General features: G+C 44.0%; 1 protein-coding gene across 2 annotated transcripts in view; it reads right to left on the bottom strand.

Annotated features, from left to right (window-relative positions):
* LOC125363802 (monocarboxylate transporter 1) overlaps positions 1 to 18,896 on the bottom strand; it is a 28,804-nt gene extending 9,908 nt beyond the window's left edge. The window contains exons 1-2 of one of the 2 annotated variants that reach the window (XM_048363069.1): positions 18,835 to 18,896; positions 2,637 to 2,893 (exon numbers count right to left, since the gene is read on the bottom strand). In XM_048363069.1, coding sequence (XP_048219026.1) covers positions 2,637 to 2,853 — 217 coding nt within the window. In that variant the 5' untranslated portion in view covers positions 2,854 to 2,893; positions 18,835 to 18,896. Of the gene's footprint in view, positions 1 to 2,636; positions 2,894 to 6,900; positions 6,951 to 18,834 lie in introns of those variants that run through there. The other variant, XM_048363070.1, reaches the window with a different exon arrangement.
* Between the last annotated feature and the right edge of the window lie 3,729 nt (positions 18,897 to 22,625).

Raw genomic sequence — 22,625 nt, forward strand, 5'->3', positions numbered from 1 at the left:
TGCACATATTTGGAATAGAGTAACGATCATATGTTGACATACTTTATTCTCGTAAACACTGAAAAAAAACTACTCAGAATGAATATACTGAGTGCTGGAGATATAATTCAGTAATTGAGTGCTTGCCTACATGGGCAAGCTTTAGGATTAATTCTAGGTTCAAATCCCAACACAAACACACACACACGCACACGCACACACACACTTACTACTTCTGTATGTTCAACCTTGCCCCCAAAGAAAACTATTAAGAGAGCCCCTGCCTCGGGCGGGAATCGGTATCCTCATAAAAGAGGCTCAAGGGAGCTTTCTCCTCTTTTCTCTCCTGCTGTGTGAAGCAGCAACTAGGTACTACCCTAATGAAAAACAAGCTCCTGCCAGGTGCCAACAGACTATTACAGTCACTTCATGAAAATATGAGGCTGCAAATAATTTGGAAATCTGAGTTTATAGCTTGTATAAGATCAAAAGACACTGAAAGAATGTCATTTTTTTCATATAACTTAGTCATGAGATTTTCTATAGCTAGAACAAAGATCGATGCTATTACTGTTGACTCTGTAACGTTTAAGTTAATGCAATAAACTTACAAATATTTGAAATTCCAAACTATGAATATAGAAACAGTCCAGAACTGAAATATGTAAATGTATACTTCCAAGTTACAAAAAGAAACAGTATCATTAAAATGCATTGCACATATAAACTGGTTATGGAACTAAAACCCACAGGTCTAATTATTTTAAAAGAAAATTAGAGGGGCTGGGGATATGGCCTAGTGGCAAGGGTGCTTGTCTCCCATACATGAAGCCCTAAGTTCGATTCCCCTGCACCACGTATACAGAAAATGGCCAGAAATGGCGCTGTGGCTCAAGTGGCAGAGTGCTAGCCTTGAGCAAAAAGAAGCCAGGGACAGTGCTCAGGCCCTGAGTCCAAGGCCCAGGACCGTCCCTCCACCCCCCCAAAAAAGAAAAGAAAACATTTAAGCTCTCCCCCATCCCAATAAGCTACTTGCAACATTCTAACTAATATGCATATGACTCAAGAAAAATGTAACCATTCATACTTCAAAATATACTACTGTTCAGGGTGCAGTCTAGATGCACAAGTTAAACTACTAGGAAAATTGTAAAGTGACAAAAATTCTTAGGGGTATATTACTTAGAAACCAATCAGAAAGAAAATGACCCACTTAGTAAAAATTCTTCTACAAAGCTCATGATAGGCAATTTGTCCTTCATTTATTTCATGAAGGATAGCCCTAATTAGCTATCACTAGACATAGAAAAGGGTAGTTTAGAGAACTATTGTAATTTAGAAATGTGTTATCTCACTAACTCCACGAGGACAAAGAATTGTTTCCCCAAAGGAAGGTATGTACACTTACTACAACTAACTTTTAATGCAAAATCCAAGGAGCTCTTGAGCACTTTAGCAACTTAGAATTTCAATGTTATCCTCTCTGGTTTGTAGTCACACTAAATACCTGGGCTACATCCAGATAATGTTTATACCAACCTTTCAAGCCACCAGTGTCAAAATCTAATTAGAAATCCTAACAGGTTGGAGTTCAAAAAGTCCTGCCTTTCCAGAGACTCTTTTGATTTCTTTAAATTTATTTTAAAATAGTAATATATTTCAGCACGTAGGTTTTTGCCCTGGATTTGATTCCTCAGCACCACATACACAGAAAAGCTGGAAGTGGGCACTGTGGCTCAAAAGGTGGAGTGCTAGCCTTGAGCAAAAAGAAGTCAGGGACAGTGCTCAGGCCCTGAGTACAAGCCCTAAGACTGCCAAAAAAAAAAAAAAAAAAAAGTTTCTCAAAGAAAAGTCAGGATTTTCTCTATGATTCACGACATGGGCTCAGTGCATATTAGCTGAATCTGCTACCAGTATGGCAGCCTAAGGCTAGGTTATTCACAGTTGAAATGTAGAATATTTATATTGGCTACTGAAGAGCTACATGCATGTGTAATATGAGACATTAAATCACCACCAAAACAAAATTTAACAGAAGAGAAAGTGTCTAATAAGACAATGAGACATTGTCAACCCAGTCAACAAAAATACTTTTAGAATTCTTGCTACCTAAGCAAATATGTATGTAGTTGCTTAGTATTATAGCAGATTTAAATTTTACATGTTTTCTGTGATTTGATGTCAAGGTGAAACAAGTATTGTAAGAGATACTGATTAAACAAATTTAAAGTGCAGATCAAGGCTTTTTTAGATTCACAATACCACAAGGAACAAGGGCAGGTTTCATTCAGTTCTTCCATCTCTGACAAACACCATTAAAAGATTTTACCCAAGACATTGAACTATGCTCTTCAGGATGTCTGATTTATTTTTATTTTTCCAATATCAAAACTTAAATCTTTATTTTTGTATTTAAAGGTTCTTAAGAGCAAGAAAAAGCAGTTGTGCTCACAAATCAGCACTTGACACTGTCACTTTTGCTCCATAGTCAAACAAAGGGAGTAAGAGTTGCCATTGTTATCAGGAATAAAAACCAATTTGTACCAGGAATGAACACACAAAAACTTCAAGAAGTAACATTTAAAACATCTCACTAAATAAATACATTAAAAGAAAAGTTATTTAAACTAAAAGAGCAAGCCTTAATGAGTACTTACCTCCAGCATACATGACAGCCAACATGATGGAAGAGATCCATGACACTTCACTGGTGGTAGCATTAAATATACCTTCAATTTCTTTGAAGAAGACAGTGATGGATTTGGGAAATGCGTATGAGAAGCCGATGGAAATGAATGCTCCAACGACTACTGCCCATCCCCAGCCTCCATCTGGGGGCGTATATCCAACTGGTCCTCCAATTGCGGGTGGCATTTTAAGTTTAGATTCCAAAATGCTGCTCTAATTCAAATATCTGAAGGATATAAAAAAATGGCACAGGATTAGCCAGGCACTGGTGGGTCATGCCTGTAATCCTAGCTACTCAGGAGGCTGACATCTGAGGATCACAGTTTGAAACCAACCCTGGGCAGGAAAGTCTGTGAGACTCTTACCTCCAAAGCCAGAAGTGAAGCCCTGGCTCAAATGAGCACAAAAGTTCAGGGGCAATGCCCAGACTTTGAGTTCAAGCCTTTGACCAGAGAGGAGAGGGGACTGCATAGTATGTCCACAATTAAAAAAAAAAATCCCTGTGGGCTGGGGATATAGCCTAGTGGCAAGAGTGCCTGCCTCGGATACACGAGGCTCTAGGTTCGATTCCCCAGCACCACATATACAGAAAACGGCCAGAAGCGGCGCTGTGGCTCAAGTGGCAGAGTGCTAGCCTTGAGCGGGAAGAAGCCAGGGACAGTGCTCAGGCCCTGAGTCCAAGGCCCAGGACTGGCCAAAAAAAAAAAAAAAAAATCCCTCATCAAACCCTTTTGTGTAACATTTGTTTTTTTTGGCCTTCACCCTTGCTTCTTGGCATAGAGCTCCAAATGTTCTTGTAATTTCTTGAGTGATAAAGGAAATAAAATTATCTTCTTTGTTGTGTCTTGTCTTAACTGTAAAGTTTCTATATGTAGCTCAAGGCTAGCCTTGAACTTGCTGGCCCAGGCTGGCCTCCAACTTGGGATCCTCCTGCTTGTAACAAGGACTGGGATTACAACACCTATGCCACTATACTGGGCTCATCTTTTTCTTTTTTGTACATCATGGTGCTTGAACTTGGGGCCTGGGAGCTGTCCCTGAGCACTTTTTTTTTTTTTTTTTGCTCAAGGCTAGTAGTGCTCTACCACTTTGAGCTATAACATCACTTTTGGTTTTCCAAAAAGTTAAAGTCCCACCTGAACCTAAGAATCTGAACAATAATTCCTGTAAAAATTTAACCTTAAAGAGTGAAAGTATTTGTCATGGGGCATTTTATTTGCCTATAATTTAGGTAGGATAAACATATTTACAGGGCTGGGAATATGGCCTAGCGGCAAGAGTGCTTGTCTCGCATACATGAAGCCCTGGGTTCGATTCCCCAGCACCACATATATAGAAAATGGCCAGAAGTGGCACTGTGGCTCAAGTGGCAGAGTGCTAGCCTTGAGCAAAAAGAAGCCAGGAACAGTGCTCAGGCCCTGAGTCCAAGGCCCAGGACTGGCCTAAATAAATAAATAAAATAAAATATATATGTCTATATATATTTACAATCTACTATTTCCTTAAATTTCTACTTAAATGTGATAAGAAGCTATTATCAAATCACAGTTCTGCTGACGGGAGTAACCTAGATTCTTAAAATCTTAAATAAAATCACTTCAGGCATTAATTCCACCAATTTTCTTTCATCAAGCATGAAAAAGAAAAACCCTTAAAACTTTTTCAAAGAACTTCTAAAAACTAAATTTGTCTCAGAATATCTACATACAAGGAATAACACCCACACAGACACAGCAGAGCTGTTTAATACATCAAGCCCTGAATGGAACGGCTAATACGTGCTGGACGTGATTTAACTTTGAGTATAGCTGCCAGCTATGATTTGTCCCAATTAAAGCAGTTCTAAATTTCAGAGACTAAGACTTGAGTTATCAAGTGAGGAATACCTTATTCAATAGTACCAAATTAGACTAAAGGAAGTCAAGTAACTTTAAGAAGATTCGAAAGTAAATAAAGAGGGCTGAGACGTAGCCCAGTACCAAAAAAGAAAAGTAAATAAGGTAAATAAAAAGAAATGAGTATCTAAAATGATTTCCAAAAAAGAAGCCAGAAACAGATTCAGCACTGTTCTGCTCCCTCCTGCCAATCTGGCCCGTTAAGTTTAAAACTATACACAGAGCACACTTGTGCACAAAGCAGGGTAGTGAGAGCCCATAATGCCCTGCTGGGGAGGCTGAAACAGGAAGATAGTGAGTGTGAGGCCATAAATGTAGCGAGACACCGACTCAGAAAACAATTCTGATTACACATAGTAGAAAAAAGTGTCAGGCTCCCAAACCCAGGACTCAAGTCCCTACTGAGCAATGTGTGGGGAGCAGGGGTTGAAGTATTCCGTGTCCATCAATTTGCCTCATAAAAGGGCATACATAGAAGTAGGGCCTGGTAAAACACAAGAGAGAACAGAGGCAGGAGGATTATGAATTAGAGGCCAGCCTGGACTACAGTCAGAGCCCATCTCTAAATAAAAAGGATGGTAAGAAAGTAACTCTTAAGCCAGGTGCTTGTAATCCTAGCTACCAGGAGGCTGAGATCTGAGGATTGCAGTTCAAAGGCAGCCCAGGCAGGAAAGTCCCTGAGATTCTCATCTCCAATAAACTACTCAAAAAAAAGCAAAAAGTGGCACTGTGGCTCAAGTGGTAGAGTGCTATCCTTGAGCACAAAGAGGATCAAAGACAGAGCCCAGGCCCTCAGTTCAAGCCCCAGGACCAGCAAAAAAAGAAACTAACTCTACTTTTCTTAAAATGAGAGCAAGGACAAGAACCACTTTTTACGTATTTCTGAAATGTTTCCTTTTCTAGTAGCACCCAGGAATGACACTAACAAATCCGGAGAGTCAAAAGTTGTGCTTCACAGGGTTAGAGGGGTGGCTCAGGTGATAAAGTGCCAGCCCGTGAGTAAAAGCATCAGATACCAAGTGTGAGTCCCAGGTCTTAAGACAAAATAAGTTGTGCTTCAATTTCCCTCACTACTCCAGAAGAGAAGAGCTTAGAAATGGTATAGTTTCCTACATGTTGATGTTCCCCATCAACATGTAAAACAAAGCCAGTATTATGTCCTAAAGTAACTAACCAGTGGCCAGCTTGTCAATGTGAAAGAGGCAGGTATCTAAAAAAAAAAAAAATCACTATAAAAATTCATAGCGGGGTTTCAGTGGCTCACACCTGTAATTCTAGCTACTAAAGAGGCCAAGCTGAAAGAATGCAATTCAAAGCCAGGAAGGTTGTTGAAGTCTGTGAGACTCCATCTCCAATCAACCAGCAAAATACTAGAGGCTCAGATAGAGAGGAGAAAGAAAGCTGAACAGGTTCCAGAGGTCCTCAGTTCAAGCCCAGGACACCCCTCAAAAAATCATTTCAAGGGTAAACTAATTTGAGGTTATAAATTTACATGGAAATATTCAAATCCAAAATGCTGAGTTATTGAAGCTAATACTCTTTATAACTAATCTAGCTTCCTGGGTTACATAAGCAATCTCTGAGATTCAAAAACTTGCACAGCATTCTTTTCAACTGTTAAACTGAGTTAAGTGAATGGGGGGGGGAAGACAGAACAAAAAAAAACACCCCGAGAGAGACTGGGACTGTGTACCTAACTGGGTCCCGGCTCCAGCAGCATTTCCACCCCTTCTGAATTCCCTCCCAGTGAAAGTAGAAAGATAGCCATTGGATCTAACGATTTATCAAACATGAAATGCATAGTGATGGTCAAATTGCATACGAAGAACCATAAATCAGCCAGGCACCAGTGGCTCACGCCTATAATCCTAGCTACTAAGAAGGCCTAGATCTGATTATTGAAGTTTGAAGCCAGCCTGGGCAGGAAGTCCACGAGACTTTTATCTCCAATTAATCAGAAAACCGGAGCGATAGAGCTAGCCTTCAGCTCTAGAAAAGCTCAAGGACAGCAGCCAGGCCCTGAGTTCAAGCCCCACAACAGACCCTCCCCCCCCTTAAAAAAAAACAACCCATATACACACATAAATGCTGGGTGCTGGTGGCTCACACCTGTGAATCCTAGCTACTCAAGAGGCTGAGACGTGAGGATTGAGGTTTAAAGCCAGCCCCAGCAGGAAATCTGTGAGGCTCTAATCTCCAATTAAGCACCAAAAAACTGGATGTGGAAGTGTGATTCAAGCAGTAGAGTGCCAACCTTGAGTAAAAAAAAAACCTCAGGACAGTGCCCAGGCCAAGTTCAAGCCCCAGAATTGAACCACAAAAATGTGTACACACCTATCTGAAAATTTCCAGTATCAGTACCTCCCTGATCATTCAAGGATAATCTACCTACAAGAAAAATGCATTATTCTTATTCTAAGAAAAATTAACAACCTATAAAGAATTTTAATTCTTTTAGAACACATGAAAAATGAGTTTAGATCTTGTTGCTCTTTTGTTTTGTACTCCCCCAAATACCAATATTTTAGTTACTAGTCTCTATGTTTTAAAAATGTTTGGATCCGGGGCTGGGGATATAGCCTAATGGCAAGAGTGCCTGCCTCGGATACACGAGGCCCTAGGTTCGATTCCCCAGCACCACATACACAGAAAACGGCCAGAAGTGGCACTGTGGCTCAAGTGGCAGAGTGCTAGCCTTGAGCAGGAAGAAGCCAGGGACAGTGCTCAGGCCCTGAGTCCAAGGCCCAGGACTGGCCAAAAAAAAAAAAAAGTTTAGATCCCTTTACCTAAAGTAAAAAAAATCATGGTTTTTTTTTTCTTTTTAAGATAGCAGCTCTCCAAAGGAACAGTACAAGTGAAGATGTGGTAAATGGAAATTTTAACACTGTTGATGAGAATTGGTTTGGCTGCTATGGAAATTCTTCCAAAAAACCAGTAACATCTCTCAGTATTTTCCTCAAAGAAATGAAATGTGGTATGCAGTTACACACTTAACTCTATTTGAGCAATTTATTCTCATTGCCTATATCATCTTGGTGCACACAAAAGAATCAAGGTTTGTAGGTTAGGCAGGTTGTTGGTTTTTTTTAGTACTATACAAAACTCTAAAATATAACAGGTAAGTATTACTTTTAGAAAAAAAAGTTGATGCATTTTTTCAATGTGTTTGGGGAAAGGTGGTAGGAAATAGCACAGAATAGATTAGTATGTTTCACTATAAGGTGCTTAAGTTCCATTTAAACTATATATTTTATACTTTTTTTTTTTTTTTTGGCCATTCCTGGGGCTTGGACTCAGGGCCTGAGCACTGTCCCTGGCTTTCTTTTGCTCAAGGCTAGCACTCTGCCACTTGAGCCACAGCGCCACTTCTGGCCATTTTCTATATATGTGGTGCTGGGGAATTGAACCCAGGGCTTCATGTATATGAGTCAAGCGCTCTTGCCACTAGGCCATATCCCCAGCCCTATATTTTATACTTTGATAAAAATATCTATCTGGGGGCTGGGAATGTGGCCTAGTGGTAGATTGGTTGCCTAGAATACATGAAGCAAGCCCTGGGTTCAATTCCTCAGCACCACATATACAGAAAAGCCAGAAGTAGAGCTATGGCTCAAATGTTAGAAGCACTAGACTTGAGCAAAAAAGCTCAGGGACAGAATTCAGGCCCTGAGCTCAAACCCCAGGATGGGCACACGCATGAACACATATGCAAAGCACATACACAAAACTAAAAGACAGGGGCCAAGAATGGGGTTTAGTGGTAGAGTGTTTGTGTAGCATGCATGAAGCACCAGGTTCAATTCCTTGGTACTACATAAACAGAAAACGCTGGCAGTGGTGCTGAGGCTCAAGTGCTAGCCTTGAGCAAAAGAAACTCAAGGACAGCACCCAGGCCTGAGTACAAGCCCCAGGACTGGCAAAAAAAAAAGGGGGGGGGGAGGGACGGGCTAAGGGACAGAGCTCAGGCTATGAGTTCAAACCCTAGTATTAACACAAAAAGAAAAAACAAACAGTAGAGGAAAATACCAAATAAATATATCATCCAAGGAAGGAAGAGAAAGATAGTGTAGATAGTAGATTTGATATTTTCTCTCTGGGATTAGGATAATGAGAAGTCATACTAACAAAGGAGAGGCTTACAAGCAGAAGAAAGTAGGAAAAGAGGAGTAAGAGAGCTTAAAAGTACAGAGGTGACAAAGAGGGCTGGGGATGTGGTTCAAGATACAAGAGTTCCTGCCTAACAAGTACATAGCCCTGAGTTCAACCCTAGTGCTGCAAAAGAGGGGAGGAGAACTGACGGACAGGCAGATCTAGCCACAGTGTAAGCCCACACTTTCTGCAGAACAAGAATTTGCTGTGATAGTATCTATTCTTGTATGGCAGACTAGGACTGAAGAAAGACATTTTTGCCACTCCCCCTATACGAGTGCTACTGTAGAGCACCATCTTGAGAGTGGGCTTATTGTTTGAGACCTAGATACTCTGGAGACATGAAAACAAGGAACAATTATGGCTCAGGAAACTGGGGACACCATGCCATAGTGTCTAGGAGACAGCTTCAAAGGGGCTGTGGAGAGAGGCCAGCTGAGGAGTTTAAACAGGCTCCAGGGTTGGCGATACCACCTGGTGAGGAGACAGTAACAGTGTCTGAGGATCACTGAGAAAACAGCTCTGCGACTATAGCTGGTAGAGTGGTCAGCCTTTGACCCCAACTGCCTAGGGGTCGTAACTAAGCAGGACTGAGAGCTGAGTGCAGTTCTTTGTAGACTCCTCAAAATGCTCAAAATGCTGAGACCAGCAGGCAGAGTCCCAAGTCCCTCAATTTCTCCCTTACAAGCCTGAAATCAGTGGCCTGCTTGTCCTCCCCACTTTCCTGTGTAGTCAGGGGACACCCTTAAGCTTGGATGCTCATTGCTTCTGGGACCATAAGCTGAAGGTGCCCAGGCAGCAGTGACTCCCAGAACACAAAGCAAGCTTCTTGAGTGGTAGCAAGTCTTGACTGAAGTAGACAATTCCTTCTTGCCAAGGTGGGCACTATTTAAGCCTCACCCCAGATGATTTTTATAAACCCAAGACCTCACGCATACTAGGCAAGAACTCTACCACTGAGCTACACCCTAAGCAAAATTCTTCCTTTCTTTTTTGCCTTGTCTAACTGAAAACCTATTGTTTATACTGAGTCTTTTGTTTTTATTTGTTTTGTTTTTGTTGCCAGTCCTGGGGCGTGGACTCAGGGCCTGAGCACTGTCTCTGGCTTCTTTTTGCTCAAGGCTAGCACTCTACCTCTTGAGCCACAACTCCACTTCCGGCTTTTTTTCTATATATGTGGTGCTGAGGAATCAAACCCAGGGTTTCATGTATCCAAGGCCAACACTTTACCACTAGGCCATATTCCCAGCCTATACTGAGTCTTATATACCTTTTCACATGTAAATTTATTTCTTAGTTGGCTAAGTTTTCAAGTATAAATCCATTTCACATTTTATAAACCATAACAATATGAGTTGTACTGGTGAAAGACAAGTTAGAGGTTATTAATGGTGAGTTTTGCTTGACAGATTTTAGATTATATTTTGCAATTTTAAAAAATCTAGGAGCTGGGAATATGGCCTAGTGGTAGAGTGCTTGCCTCTTATACATGAAGCCCAAGGTTCAATTCCTCAGTACCACATATATAGAAAAGGCCAGAAATGGCACTGTGGCTCAAGTTGGCAGAGTGCTACCCTTGAGCAACAAGAAGCCAGGGACAGTGCTCAGGCCCTGAGTTCAAGCCCGACAGGCCAAAAAAAAAAATCTACATGTAAGCTGGCACCAGTGACTCAAGCTATAATCCTAGATACTCAGGAGGCTGAAACCTGGAGGACTGTGGTTTGAAGCCAGTCCAAGCTGAAAAGTCCACAAAGGCGCAAGTGGTAGCATGCCAACTAAAATCAAGCAAGCTGGAGACCCTGAGTTTGAATCCCACTACTGAAAAAGAAACAAGACACCATTACCAAAAACTTCCTATGGCTTGAGAAGCCAAGACAGGAGAATCATGAGTTTGAGACCAGCTAGGGCTATACTGTTTCAGTCTAACCTGGGTTACATTTCATACCCTATCTCAGAAAAAAATAGCTTCTCAAAATAATCTCATTCATGTATCCCAGGCTGGGCTCAACTTCTCAAACCTCCTGCTTTTGCACTGAAATGACAGGAGTGCATTGTTACAACCAGCTATAAGAATACCTATTTCTAGGAGCTAGGAATATGGCCTAGTGGCAAGAGTGCTTGTCTTGTATACATGAAGCCCTGGGTTCAATTCCCCAGCACCACATATATAGAAAATGGCCAGAAGTGGCGCTGTGGTTCAAGTGGCAGAGTGCTAGCCTTGAGCAAAAAAAGAAGCCAGGGACAGTGCTCAGGCCCTGAGTCTAAGCCCAGGACTAGCAAAAAAAAAAAAAAGAATACCTATTGCTAATCTACAGAGACATGCATTTCAAACCTTAGGATCTCTAATCTCTTTAGGGGTTCTTCCAAGTGAACTGTTGAAAACAAGGTCTGCAGGGGGCTGGGAATATGGCCTAAGTGGCAAGAGTGCTTGACTCGTATACATGAGGCCCTGAGTTCAATTCCCCAGCACCACATATGTAGAAAATGGCCAGAAGTGGCGCTGTGGCTCAAGTGGCAGAGTGCTAGCCTTGAGCAAAAAGAAGCCAAGGACAGTGCTCAGGTCCTGAGTCCAAGACCCAGGACTGGCCCCCCCCCCCAAAAAAAAACAAGGTCTGAAGTAATTTCAAGTACAAATGCTGATACCACTATACTCAAAATGGTACAAGAAGATATCTATCCAATGAACTCTTCTATTTAACTCTCTATTTAACTCTCTTCTATTTAACACTCTTCTATTTAACTCATAGCCCACAGATCTCTCTGAGCCAGGAGGCCTAGCTACTCAGATCAGAGTCAGCCCAGGCATTAGTCCATGAAGCTCATCTCCAATTAATCACCCAAAAGCCAGAAGTAGAGCTGTGGCTCAAGTAGTAGAGCCCTTGCCTTGAGTGAAAAAGCTCCAAGACAGTGCCCTACCCTGATTTCAAGCCCAGGACCGCCACACAGGCACATATGGGCATGAACTCGTGCACATACATGTACACACACAATAGAACTCCTATAGAAACATTAAGTATTTTGTTCCTTCTCATTTATGAGGTCAGAATTTATGGTAATTAGTAAAGACAATGAGCCAAAGGCACAAGAATATAGTGACATCATTGCAGGCTTGCAATGCAGGTCTGCAACACAACACAGAGGAGCACAAGTTGGGAGCATAGATTCTTAGGCTTTCCAGTGCCAGATTCATCTGACAGTTTAGTAAACCCTATAAAACTTTTATCACAATGTTTTCAGCACTTTTGCTTGCTAGACATGTGCCTTACCACTTAAGCCAGGCCTCTAGTACAGTAAATGCTTTTAAATGCATAAACTAAAAATAAATGTCAACATATTCTTATTGTATATAAGTTCTAAAAAGGTCAACTACAAGAAGTCATGGCTACAATAACCACAGTGGTTTTGAAACAAAGTGATTTTGTGGGAGATATATAAGCATGCTAACTCACTGGTACTGGGCCATTCAAGGTTTGTAGTCTACCATTTGTGCTACAGCTCCACTGCCGAGTTCTTTTTTTTTTTTTGGTTGTTGGTTGGAGATAAGAGTCTCATGGGCTTTTCTGCTCAAGCTGACTTTGAACAGTGATCCTCAGAGATCCAGTCTCCTGAGTAGCTAGCATTACAGGTGTGAGCTACATTTCTATTGGTAACAAAGTTACAGGTACTGCTAACACAAGTGGTTTTCTGCTTACATTGATAGTTGAAGAAAATTCCAAATTGCACTTAGATTCATGGTATTCAGCAGACACTGTAGAAAATGGAAATATCTAACTTGTGGGCATGGACAGGAGGGAGAAATGGGTAAAGCAAAGGAAGAGGAGATATTGTCCAAAAAGGAAATGCACTCATTACCCAACTTATAAAATGGTAACTCCTCTGTATGACACTTTAATAACAATGAAATTACATTTAAAAAAAGAATTTATAGGGCTGGGAATATGGCCTAGTGGCAAGAGTGCTCTCCTTGGATACATGAAGCCCTGGGTTCGGTTCCCTAGCACCACATATGTAGAAAATGGCCAGATGTGGTGCTGTGGCTCAAGAGGCAGAGTGCTAGCCTTGAGCAAAAAAGAAGCCAGGGACAATGCTCAGGCCCTGTGTTCAAGCCCCAGGACTAGCCAAAAAAAAAAAAAAAAAGAAAAAAAGAAAAAAAATTATAAGTACCTTGTCGTTCTCCAAAATAACCCATGCCAACACAACAGAATGGTATAATTAGGCTTTCATTCATTCATTAATTTGCAGAATATCTGAGCCGTGAAAAGTACTGGGTTAGAGCCACAGCACAGTGAAAAAGTTCGGGCTTATACTGAAAACAAAAATCACAGGGAGGACTTATTTTTTCAAACAATGATCAAACATGAAACTTACCAGAACATTTTAAAGAATTTCTCCTTTATACGATCATTTAATTAAATCACACTTAATAATATTACGAGTTTGATTAACATGAGAGTAATAGGAACAACTGAAAAAACAAGAGTGGTCAGAGGTACCTTCAAAGACAGTCCTGCAGCCAGTCTCACTGTTGTTTGTTTGCAAGTACTGTAACTCCAGAAGACTAGTGACCTTTCCATAAGTCTGTCATTTGCTGTTTTAACCTGCTCTAACATGTCATCTAAAGTAGTCTGCCATACAGATCCACTGTATAATCTATGACCCTCCGTTGCTCAAAAAAGAAAACACAAGGAAGAAAAGCATGAAGGGAAATGACACTTTATTGGGGCAAATGAATAACATACAGAATTGGTACTTAGAACAATATACTTAAGAAATCTTACCTGTATCCAAACAAATAATTTGGTAAACACTGGAGCCATGGGAAGTTTCTGATTAGAAAATAGAACTGGGCACTGTTCATACCTGTTATCCTAGGTACTCTGAGAAGCATGGTTTGTAGCTTGCTTAGGCAGACAAATCTCCAATTATCCAGCAAAAACCCAAAAGTAGAGGCATGGTTCAAGTGATCAGAGTGAGAGCCAAGAGTGAAAAAAGAGTGGGGGGAAAAAAAGGAGGAAAAAGAAAACTAGAGCAATGACATAAGGACCTGCTAGCACAACTAAGTTAAAAAAAAAAAAAGTTGACCAATAACATTCACCATAGGGGCAGCAGTCACAGTCATGGAGAGAAAAATGGTGACTTCAGTCAGATACCTGAATCTGACAGAGCAGTAGGCCTACTATGTGGGCAAGAGTTAAGATGACTCAAATATTTAAAGCCAAGTTACTGAAAGAATGACTGAATCACAAGAAAAAGTAATCATCTACAACAATAGTCAGCCCCAGTACAAGACTATAGCTCAGTGCAGAGCTACTAGTACCTATACCACTAGGCAAAAACAAACAAACAAAACCACTCCTGTCTCAAGCAACTTAAAATGTGAGATCTACAAATGTAGATTGGTAGAGCTTCTTTCTACTTGTATTCCCCAAGAGCTATGGGAACAAAGAAGAAGCAGAGAAGACCAAAAGAAACCCTATTTAAGGCCATAATGTAAAAACAGCCCAAACACTAAAGCCATTTGAAATGTTAACATTACAAAAACCATTTTCAACTTCAAATATTAGCTTTTGAAGATGTACCTGGATACATTTACATACATTTCTCCAGAAAAGTTATGTCTCAATCATGCCAAACTGTATCTCTGTATTCACACAGGACCTGGAGTTTGTGGCCAACCTGAGCTACAGAGAGATTCTGTCTTTAAAATACAAAAACAAAAATACCTTGTGGCCTTTTACTTATCTTTCCTATTAAACTGCCCTAATCTTTGGACTGCTAAAATTAAAGGTAAGGTAAAATTACTGTCATTTACAAGCCACTAGTGAAATGATGAAACAGGCTGTGACTAAAGCCAAAAGAAGAAAAAGCAGAGAAGGCAGGTGGCATGCCTCCTGAGGAAAGCACAGTACTGCCTGTGGATTAACATTCATCCTCTTTTGGATTCCTACCCAGAAATGAAGCCTGAACTGATTTCATTTGTCCCACGTCTTCAATATGGATACCAATTTACAAGAAATACAAGACATAGAAGGATATGCCAAATTAGGCCATGTTACAACTATACCAACAGGCACATTCATCTAAATGCAGAATGAGGGAAACTAAAAGAAAAACGACCCATTCAACAAATTGAAAGGAAAATAAGAGCCACTCATAGATTAAAATATTTCAGAGACATACCAACCAAATGTAATGTGTAACCTTGTCTGGATACCAAATCCAACAAATCAATTTTTTTAAATACTTAAAGAATTTTAAATAAAAACCTTAAGGACAGAAATAAAAACTACTGAGGAAAAACCTGAATCTGGATATCTAGTCAAGTTATTTTATGAATGTGGGATGATACTGTGATTATGATTTCAGGAATCCTATCTTTCAGATACATATACCAGAATATTTGCAAATGAACTAACTACATAAAGGTTTTGCTCCACATTAATTCAGGAGGGACCTGGAAACTATGTAGGAATAGAATGGACAAAGTAGTGACTCAATTGTGTTTTGAAAATTTCCACACCAAGGCTGGGCACAGGTGGTTCCAGCCTACTCAAGAGGCTGAGATCCTAGATCACAATTATAAGTCAGCCAAGAAGACAAATTTGTCAGAGAAGCTCACTAGCCTACAATGAACTTGGGGGGGGGGGGGGACAGGACTAAATGTAGCTCAAGTGGCAGAGCAATAACCTTGAGCAGAAAAAAGCTGAGAGAGCACCCTGGTCCTGAGTTCAAGACCGAGTCCCTGGCACACTTACATTAAATCATTTAGAAGGTAAATGATATTTAAAAAAAACAAACACAAAACTCAGATCCCCAACAAAACCAGGGAAGAGGAGGATAGGGATATAGCACAAAGGTGGAGCGCCCACCAGACACAAGGTACCATGTTAGATCTCTAGCAACCATCAAAAAACAAGATATCAAAAATGGCTTTAAATTTTGTCTCAAAATTGACTAGGCTGTGAAATTCTGGTCTTGTCACACAACCTTCGTTTCCTCACTGGTTTAATGTAGAGAATAAACTCAATCTAGAAAAACCTGGGGCATATCCTTAACTCTTCTGGCCCTCTCAGTTTCCTACATCTGGCCCATCACTAAAACCCCTTTTATCCTCCCACTGGTGTCCAGCTTGTCTATTCACTGTGGTCTCTCCCACTCTGAGAGGATACACTGCATCTACAATGTTCCTAAAATGGCAAACCTCAGTCTCACTTAAAATCCCTAAACTGCCTTCAGTCAACTTCAAGAGTGGTCCTTTACATAAACTGCCTTATACTTAATCTCCTCCCTTAAAATGACCAAGTTTTCATTATCTGATGCTCTTGTCTGCTTCTATTCTGACCTTTTTCTGTAAGTTAGCTTTAGCTCTGATATGCTTAGGAATTCCTGTGTGAGATGCTCCTGCCAAAGATGACTTCTTCCTAACCTACCTAGATCCTTCATTCATCCAGTCTGAAATTAGTATTTTCTCCTAGAGGCCTACCCAGACTGCTTCTCTAACCCAACTGGGTGTCTTCCCCACCTACACAACACAGTATTTGTTTACACAGGGAACATGTACTTCCCTAATGTTCACTGTTTGTAAACAGTGCTAGCTGTGGTAATTATATATTATGTTTTTCAGGTAGATTATAAACCCCAAGAAGGCAAGAGGGAGAATCTTCTCTGCTGAATCCTAAATTTCTCAGAGTGCCTGCTTTTTCAAAAACAAATTGCTGAATATATAAAACTTCCACCTGTTTTCCTCAGGTTCCAGTTCCATACCCTGAAGTCCTCACATCTGCAACAAAAATAGCCATGTAGGCATTTATGTAGAGATCTGAATCCTGCAGAGGAATGCAGGAAGTGGACCAAAACCCAAGAATGAAGGACATTACAAGTTGGGGAGTTTGTACTCTATGATTTTAGAGAAAACTCACAGTGAAAATCTGAAAAAAAAAAAAATGAGGGTTAAGAGACACACACACAGCTCCTGCCCAACCATTATCAAGTTTCCAGAGACAAGAGTAATTTAACCTCTCCAGATTCATTTTCCCCATGTGTAAAATAACCACTTGTTCTAAGATCTTTTCCAGGGCTAATATATCTATGCCTTGCCAGTTAAAAAGGCTAGAGGATATCTCAACTACACAACACTAACCAGTTTCATTTCTCTTTTTTTCTTTCCTAATCTGTTTAGGGATGTTAGTCTACTCCTCAGCAATTAAAAAAAAAAAACTTACCAAATGCTCACAAACCATGAAATACAAACTTCACAAAGGTCACTGCATAATCTGATGAAAAAGCATGTATTTAAATCCAAGATGAATTACTAAGGTATATTTACTTTTAAAAGTGTTTCGTAGCCGTGTAACCATAGCTTCTTAGGAGGCTGAGATCTGAGAATTTCGATTCAAAGCCAGCCAGGAAAGAAAAGTCCAAGAGATGCCTAATTCCAATTAATCACCAGAGAACTGGAAGTGGCACTGTGGCTCAAAGTGGTAGAGCACTAGCATTGAGCAGAAAAAAAAGCTAAGGGACTGCGCCCAAGCCCTGAGTTCAAGACCTACGATAAAAAAAAAGCCTGTTTTAAGAACTAAACGCTTGGAGCTGGGAATATGGCCTAGTTGCAAGAGTGCTTGCCTCATACATATGAAGCCCTGGATTCCATTCCCCAGCATCACATATATAGAAAATGGCCAGAAGTGGCGCTGTGGCTCAAGTGGCAGAATGCTAGCCTTGAGCAAAGAGAAGCCAGGGACAGTGCTCAGGCCCTGAGTCCAAGGCCCAGGACTGGCCAGAAAAAGAAAAAGAAAAAAAAAAAAAAACTAAACGCTTGCTTAGGGGGCGCCAGTGATTCAAGTCGGTACTCCAAGCTACTCAAGAGGCTGGCTCTGTGGATCACGGCTTGAAGCCAACTTGGGCAGAAAAGTCCTTGCAACTCTTCCATCCACCACCAAAAAGCTAGAAATTGAACTGTGGCTCAGGTGGCAGAGCACCAGCCTTGAGCAACATAGTGAGAGACCCAGTATGGACGGGCAGGCTGGGACTGTGGGGCCCGGGCGCGCGCGCTCCCTTCCCCCTCCCCCCCCCCGCCGTAAATGCCTTTGATTGATTCTTGGTCATTTCTACGGCAATTTAAAGGAAAGTGGTGCCCCACCAGTGGATTTACTCGGGATGCTGAGGCATAAAGTTCTGGGATTCTGGGCTGGTCTGCCTTGTTGACGAGAGATTCCTAGGCACTATGAAGCACCTGGCTGAAAACGAGACTCACCCTCTTCCACCCCATCACTTGCTTCAGGGCTGACGAAATGCACTGCTTTGAAACTGGAATATTTCTTTTTCAGTGATGGAGGTCAAACCCAGGGCCGCTAGTCCGCTAAGCAATTGCTTCCCTAGCCAAGGATTATTTTGGGCGGGGGGGGGGGGGGAATCTCCGAGAGTAAGCTCGGTAAGTACAGCAGCTAGCGGCTATCCGTCGTCGGCCGACGCCGGAGCTGGCCAGGCGGCCACACGTGTCTCCCGGGCCGGGCTGACTCCGCTCGCGGGGCCGCGTTCCGCCAGTCACGACCACAGCCCGAGCGCGCCGAGGGCCCCGGGCGAGGATGCGCTGGGCGCCGGGAGCACGCGGCGCCGGCCGGGGCGATTCCCGGAGCCGCCGCCGCCGCCGCACGTCGGGCTGCGAGGTGGTCCGGGCAGCCACAGGTGGGACGACGAAGGCCGGGGCCGCGCGCCGCGGGCACCCGGGGGCCCGGACGACTCACGCCCAGCCCGGCCCGGGCGCCACGTGAACGGCGCCCGCGTCCCTCCTCCGGAACGCAGCATCCTTTCCCGGGACCCCGCCGGGACCCGCACCGAGGGGCCGCGGCTTCCCCAAGGTCACCCGCAGCTCCGCCCGCGTCCTCGGCCTGGCCGGGGCCGCACCTGGCCGCGGCTCCACCAGACGCGCGCCGTCCTGGGGCCTCCAGGTCCCCCCCGGTAGGCGCCGCGCGCCGGGGCCACGCGGCCGCCGCCGCCGCCACCACGCCGCCCTCGGCGCGCGCTTCCCTTCCACCGCCGCCCTCCGCCCGAGGTGTCGGATCCCCCCCCCCCTCCAGAGGGGTCTTGGGCTCGGCGAGGGAGCGCGGGCCGGGCCCCCACTGACCGTTAGGCGTGCGGCAGGCGGCGCCGGGCGCGCGGCTGAGGCGGCGGCTCCTGCGGGCCTGGCTGGCGTTCCCCGCTCCGCTCCCAGCTCCCAGCTCCACTCCCAGGGCCCACGCGGACGTCCCGTCACGTCGCAGCTCGCCGCTGGGTCCGCGAGGCAGGCGCGGCCGCCTTATAACCGCGGGGCCCGAGCATGCGCGCTGGGGGGCGGAGCCGGCGCTCGCGGCCGCCGCCCCCTCCCCGCCGAGCGCCCGGCGGTCCGCGCCTCGCGCCTCCACGCGCTCGAGCGCGCGCCGGGGGCGCGCACCCCGCGCCCCCTCCCCGCCGCGCCCCCTCCCCTCCCCGCCACGTGACCCGCGGCCCGCGTGGCGCCCGGGCGGGAAGCCCCGGGGTCGCACGTCCCTGACGTGCTGCCGGCCTCACTTCCCCAGCCGCGGAGCGGACCTGGCGGGCGCCCAGGCGCCGGTCCCAGCACCGGTGAGTGGACTCTGGGCCGCTCGGCCCGGGCGGCTCCGGGACCCGCGGGCCCGAGGCCTCGCTCGGACTGGCGCGGGACGGCGCAGATCCTACAGGCCCTGGAGGAAGTATGAAGGCGACCGACCGGGCTGCGGCTCCAGCGGACCGCGGGCGCCGGGATGGGGACGATGCTCCCGCCCGGGGTCACGTCTGCTGCACCCCGAGTTTGGGGAGGCCCGGGGGGAGGGGGCGGGGCGGCGGGTTACGTGGGAAACGTGTGCCCTGGATTCCTTTGTAGAACCCTCCCCACCCCGCGAGGAACCACGGCCTGTGCTGCACGGCCCCGAAGAGGCTGAATGACTTCCCGGAAGTCACCGAGCGAGGAAGTGGCCCACACTTGAAGTCAGACTGCAGAGCCATTTCAGGTTCTCCACCACGCTTGCAGAGATGTCGCGCGTGTCTGCTCAAGTGATCCAATTACACAGTGTCCCTGATGTCTTGAAAAATATCAAAAGAAAAAAAAAAGAGGTCGGCACCCATGACTCACACCTGTGATCCTAGCCATTCGGGAAGCTGAGGTCTGAGGGTTGAGGTTCAAAGCCATCCCGGGCAAAAAAGGTCTCCAAGCTCCAATTAAGCACCCAAAAGGCCGGACGTGGAGCAGTGGCCCAAGTGGCACAGAGCCAGCCTTGAGACAGAAGCCCTCAGTCCAAGCCCCCGCAGTGGGACACAGAAAGGGCAGTATGAGGGCCAGGCCTTGAAAAAGAGTACAAGATCTTAGTGAAGGCCGCCCGGCTACATCACCCAGCATTTGAGTGCTTCTGCACATCAAGACCATTCTGGGCTTTTCCCCCTCTAGCTTCTCGCCCTCGTTTAACTTCCACTGTCTTGTGAGGTAAGCCTTACAGTTTCTGTTGGCAAGTGAAGAACCTGAGATTGATCAGTAGGGAGCTTTCCCTCTCATGGTATGAAATCCGTGGCCAGTGCATTTAATCATTCGGTATATTTGATAACTTCAGAGAAGAAGACAAGATTATTGGGATGGTCAGGACTTGGAAGAACATGGTATAGGGTTGGGTTTTTTTAGGAATCATTCAGGTAGATGGTTTAGAAGAAAGTCGAATTAGGAAGACAGGGACCCTGGTTCAGGTGTGAATGTGTAAGGACTGGTACTGTGGATTACAGTGGGACTCCTAGGTGCACTGCATGCACCTGGAGGCCAGAGCTGTTCCTACTTAGATTGTTGGCACTTGCTAGCTCCATGCCCTTAGGCAAGTCATTTTACCTCATTCTGTACAAGAAGGATAATAGCTGCCTCATATAGTTATTGTAACAGTGAAACTCATATTCATTTCAGGCATCAGATTCCCTTCTCCCTACCCCCCTTCTGACAGTGGAGCCAGAGCCTGGGAAACAAGTACTCTTTTTTTTTTTTTTTTAAACCAAAAGCGGTGGACATTTATTCCTCGATTTTTGTGCGAGAGTGTAAAGATGCATTTTAAAGAATCCAATGGCTAGAGACAAGTACTCTTTTGAGTACTAGAGTGTATGGGGCTACATCTCTGGCCCTTGTTTTTTGCTTTTCTTTCTTTTTTGTTTTGTTTTTAACTTTTTTCTTTTGGCAGTACCACAGTTTGAACTTAGGGCCTTGCTCTTGCTCAGCTGATACTGTACCTCTAGAGCCACAACTTAAGTCCTGCTTTTTCCTGGGCTCTTTGAAGATGCAGTCTCAGGAACTTTTCTATCCAGGGTAGCTTCACACCCATGATCCTCAGATCTCTGTCTGTTTACTAAGATTACAGCAGTGCTTGGATTATTTGTTTGATTTTTAAATCTTGCATATCCACCTTTTAGAGCTACTGAAGTAGCTAAGTGAGACACTACTTGTCTAGCAAGCATAAAGCCCTGGATTTGATCCCCTAACACCAAGCAAAAAGAAAAAAAGAAAGAAGCGGCTGGGAATGTGGCTTAATGGTAGAGTGCTTGCCTAACATGCAGGAAGCCCTGAGTTAGATTCCCTAGTATCATATAAACAGAAAAAGCCAGAAGTGGTGCTGTGGCTCAAGTGGTAGTTGAGCACAGAGAGGCTGAGGGATTCAGACCCTAAGTTTGAAGCCCACCTGCAAAAAAAAGAAAAGAAAACCGGATTATAACTCTAAAAGGCTTCTCATTTAAATAGACCAATTCCAAGGCCCAGCTCTGAGCAGGGCCGTAACAATGTATTCACAGTATCATCCTGGTTTATTCCTTTGTGGTTGCTGTTGTTGTTGGTTATGGGGCTTGAACTGAAGGCCTAGGCACTGTCTCTGAGCTCTTTTGCTCAAGGTTAGTGCTGTACCACTTTGAGCCACAGCACCACTTCTAGTTTTTGAGTGGTTAATTGGAAATATGAGTCTCATGGGGCTGGCTTCAGATCTCATCCTCAGATCTCAGCCTCCTGGGTAGCTGGGATTACAGGTGTGAGCCATCTAGCATATTTTATTTATTTATTTGCCAGTCCTAAGGCTTGAACTCAGGGCCTGGGCACTGTGCCTGAGCTGCTTTTGCTCAAAGCTATCACTGCCACCAGAGCCACAGTGCTACTTCTGTTTTTTTCTGTTTATGTAGTACTGAGGAATCGAACCCAGGTTTTGTTTCATGCATGCTAGGCAAGTACTTTTCCACTACGCCACTTTCTCAGCCCTATTTGATTCTTTTGTGGAAGACAACTACCAAAATTATAGTCACCTCACCCCTGATAGGCTCTGGGAGAAGAAGACATAGTCCTCACCTATAATCCCCAGCACTTTGGATTGAAAGTTCAGATCCAGCCAACCTGAGCTGCGTGATAAAAGCAAAATAGTAAGACTTGGTTTCAAAACTACTATCATAGCAATTAATTTGCTGAATTTCCCTCCCAAAGCAAACTAAAGATAAATTGACAAGCCTGAGCTGTTGAAATAATCAAATGAAATAGTGCTTACTTGGTAATTCCAGGACAGTGCTCTAATAAGTTCTATCTACTTTGGAGGATGATATCTGATGATTGAGATTTAAAGTCAGCCCAAGCAGAAAAGTCCATGAGACTTACCTCCAATTGACCATCAGAAAGTCAGGAGTGGAGCTGTGGCTCAATTGGTAAAGCACCAGTGTTAAGAGCATGAGGTCCTGAGTTCTAGCCCCAGTACCAGCATACTCACAAAATATCTACCTCATAGGGTTATTATTATTTGTTAGTAGTATTTATTTTGGATCTCAATTTCTTATTTTTTCTGGTCCTGTAGTGGAACTAGAGCCTATTGTTATGGGTAAAAATCCTTGTACTGCCAAGTTTTCTTTGTAATATAAGCTATGAGA

This window comes from Perognathus longimembris, chromosome 15 (genome assembly GCF_023159225.1).
Source record: "Perognathus longimembris pacificus isolate PPM17 chromosome 15, ASM2315922v1, whole genome shotgun sequence".
NCBI lineage: Eukaryota > Metazoa > Chordata > Mammalia > Rodentia > Heteromyidae > Perognathus > Perognathus longimembris.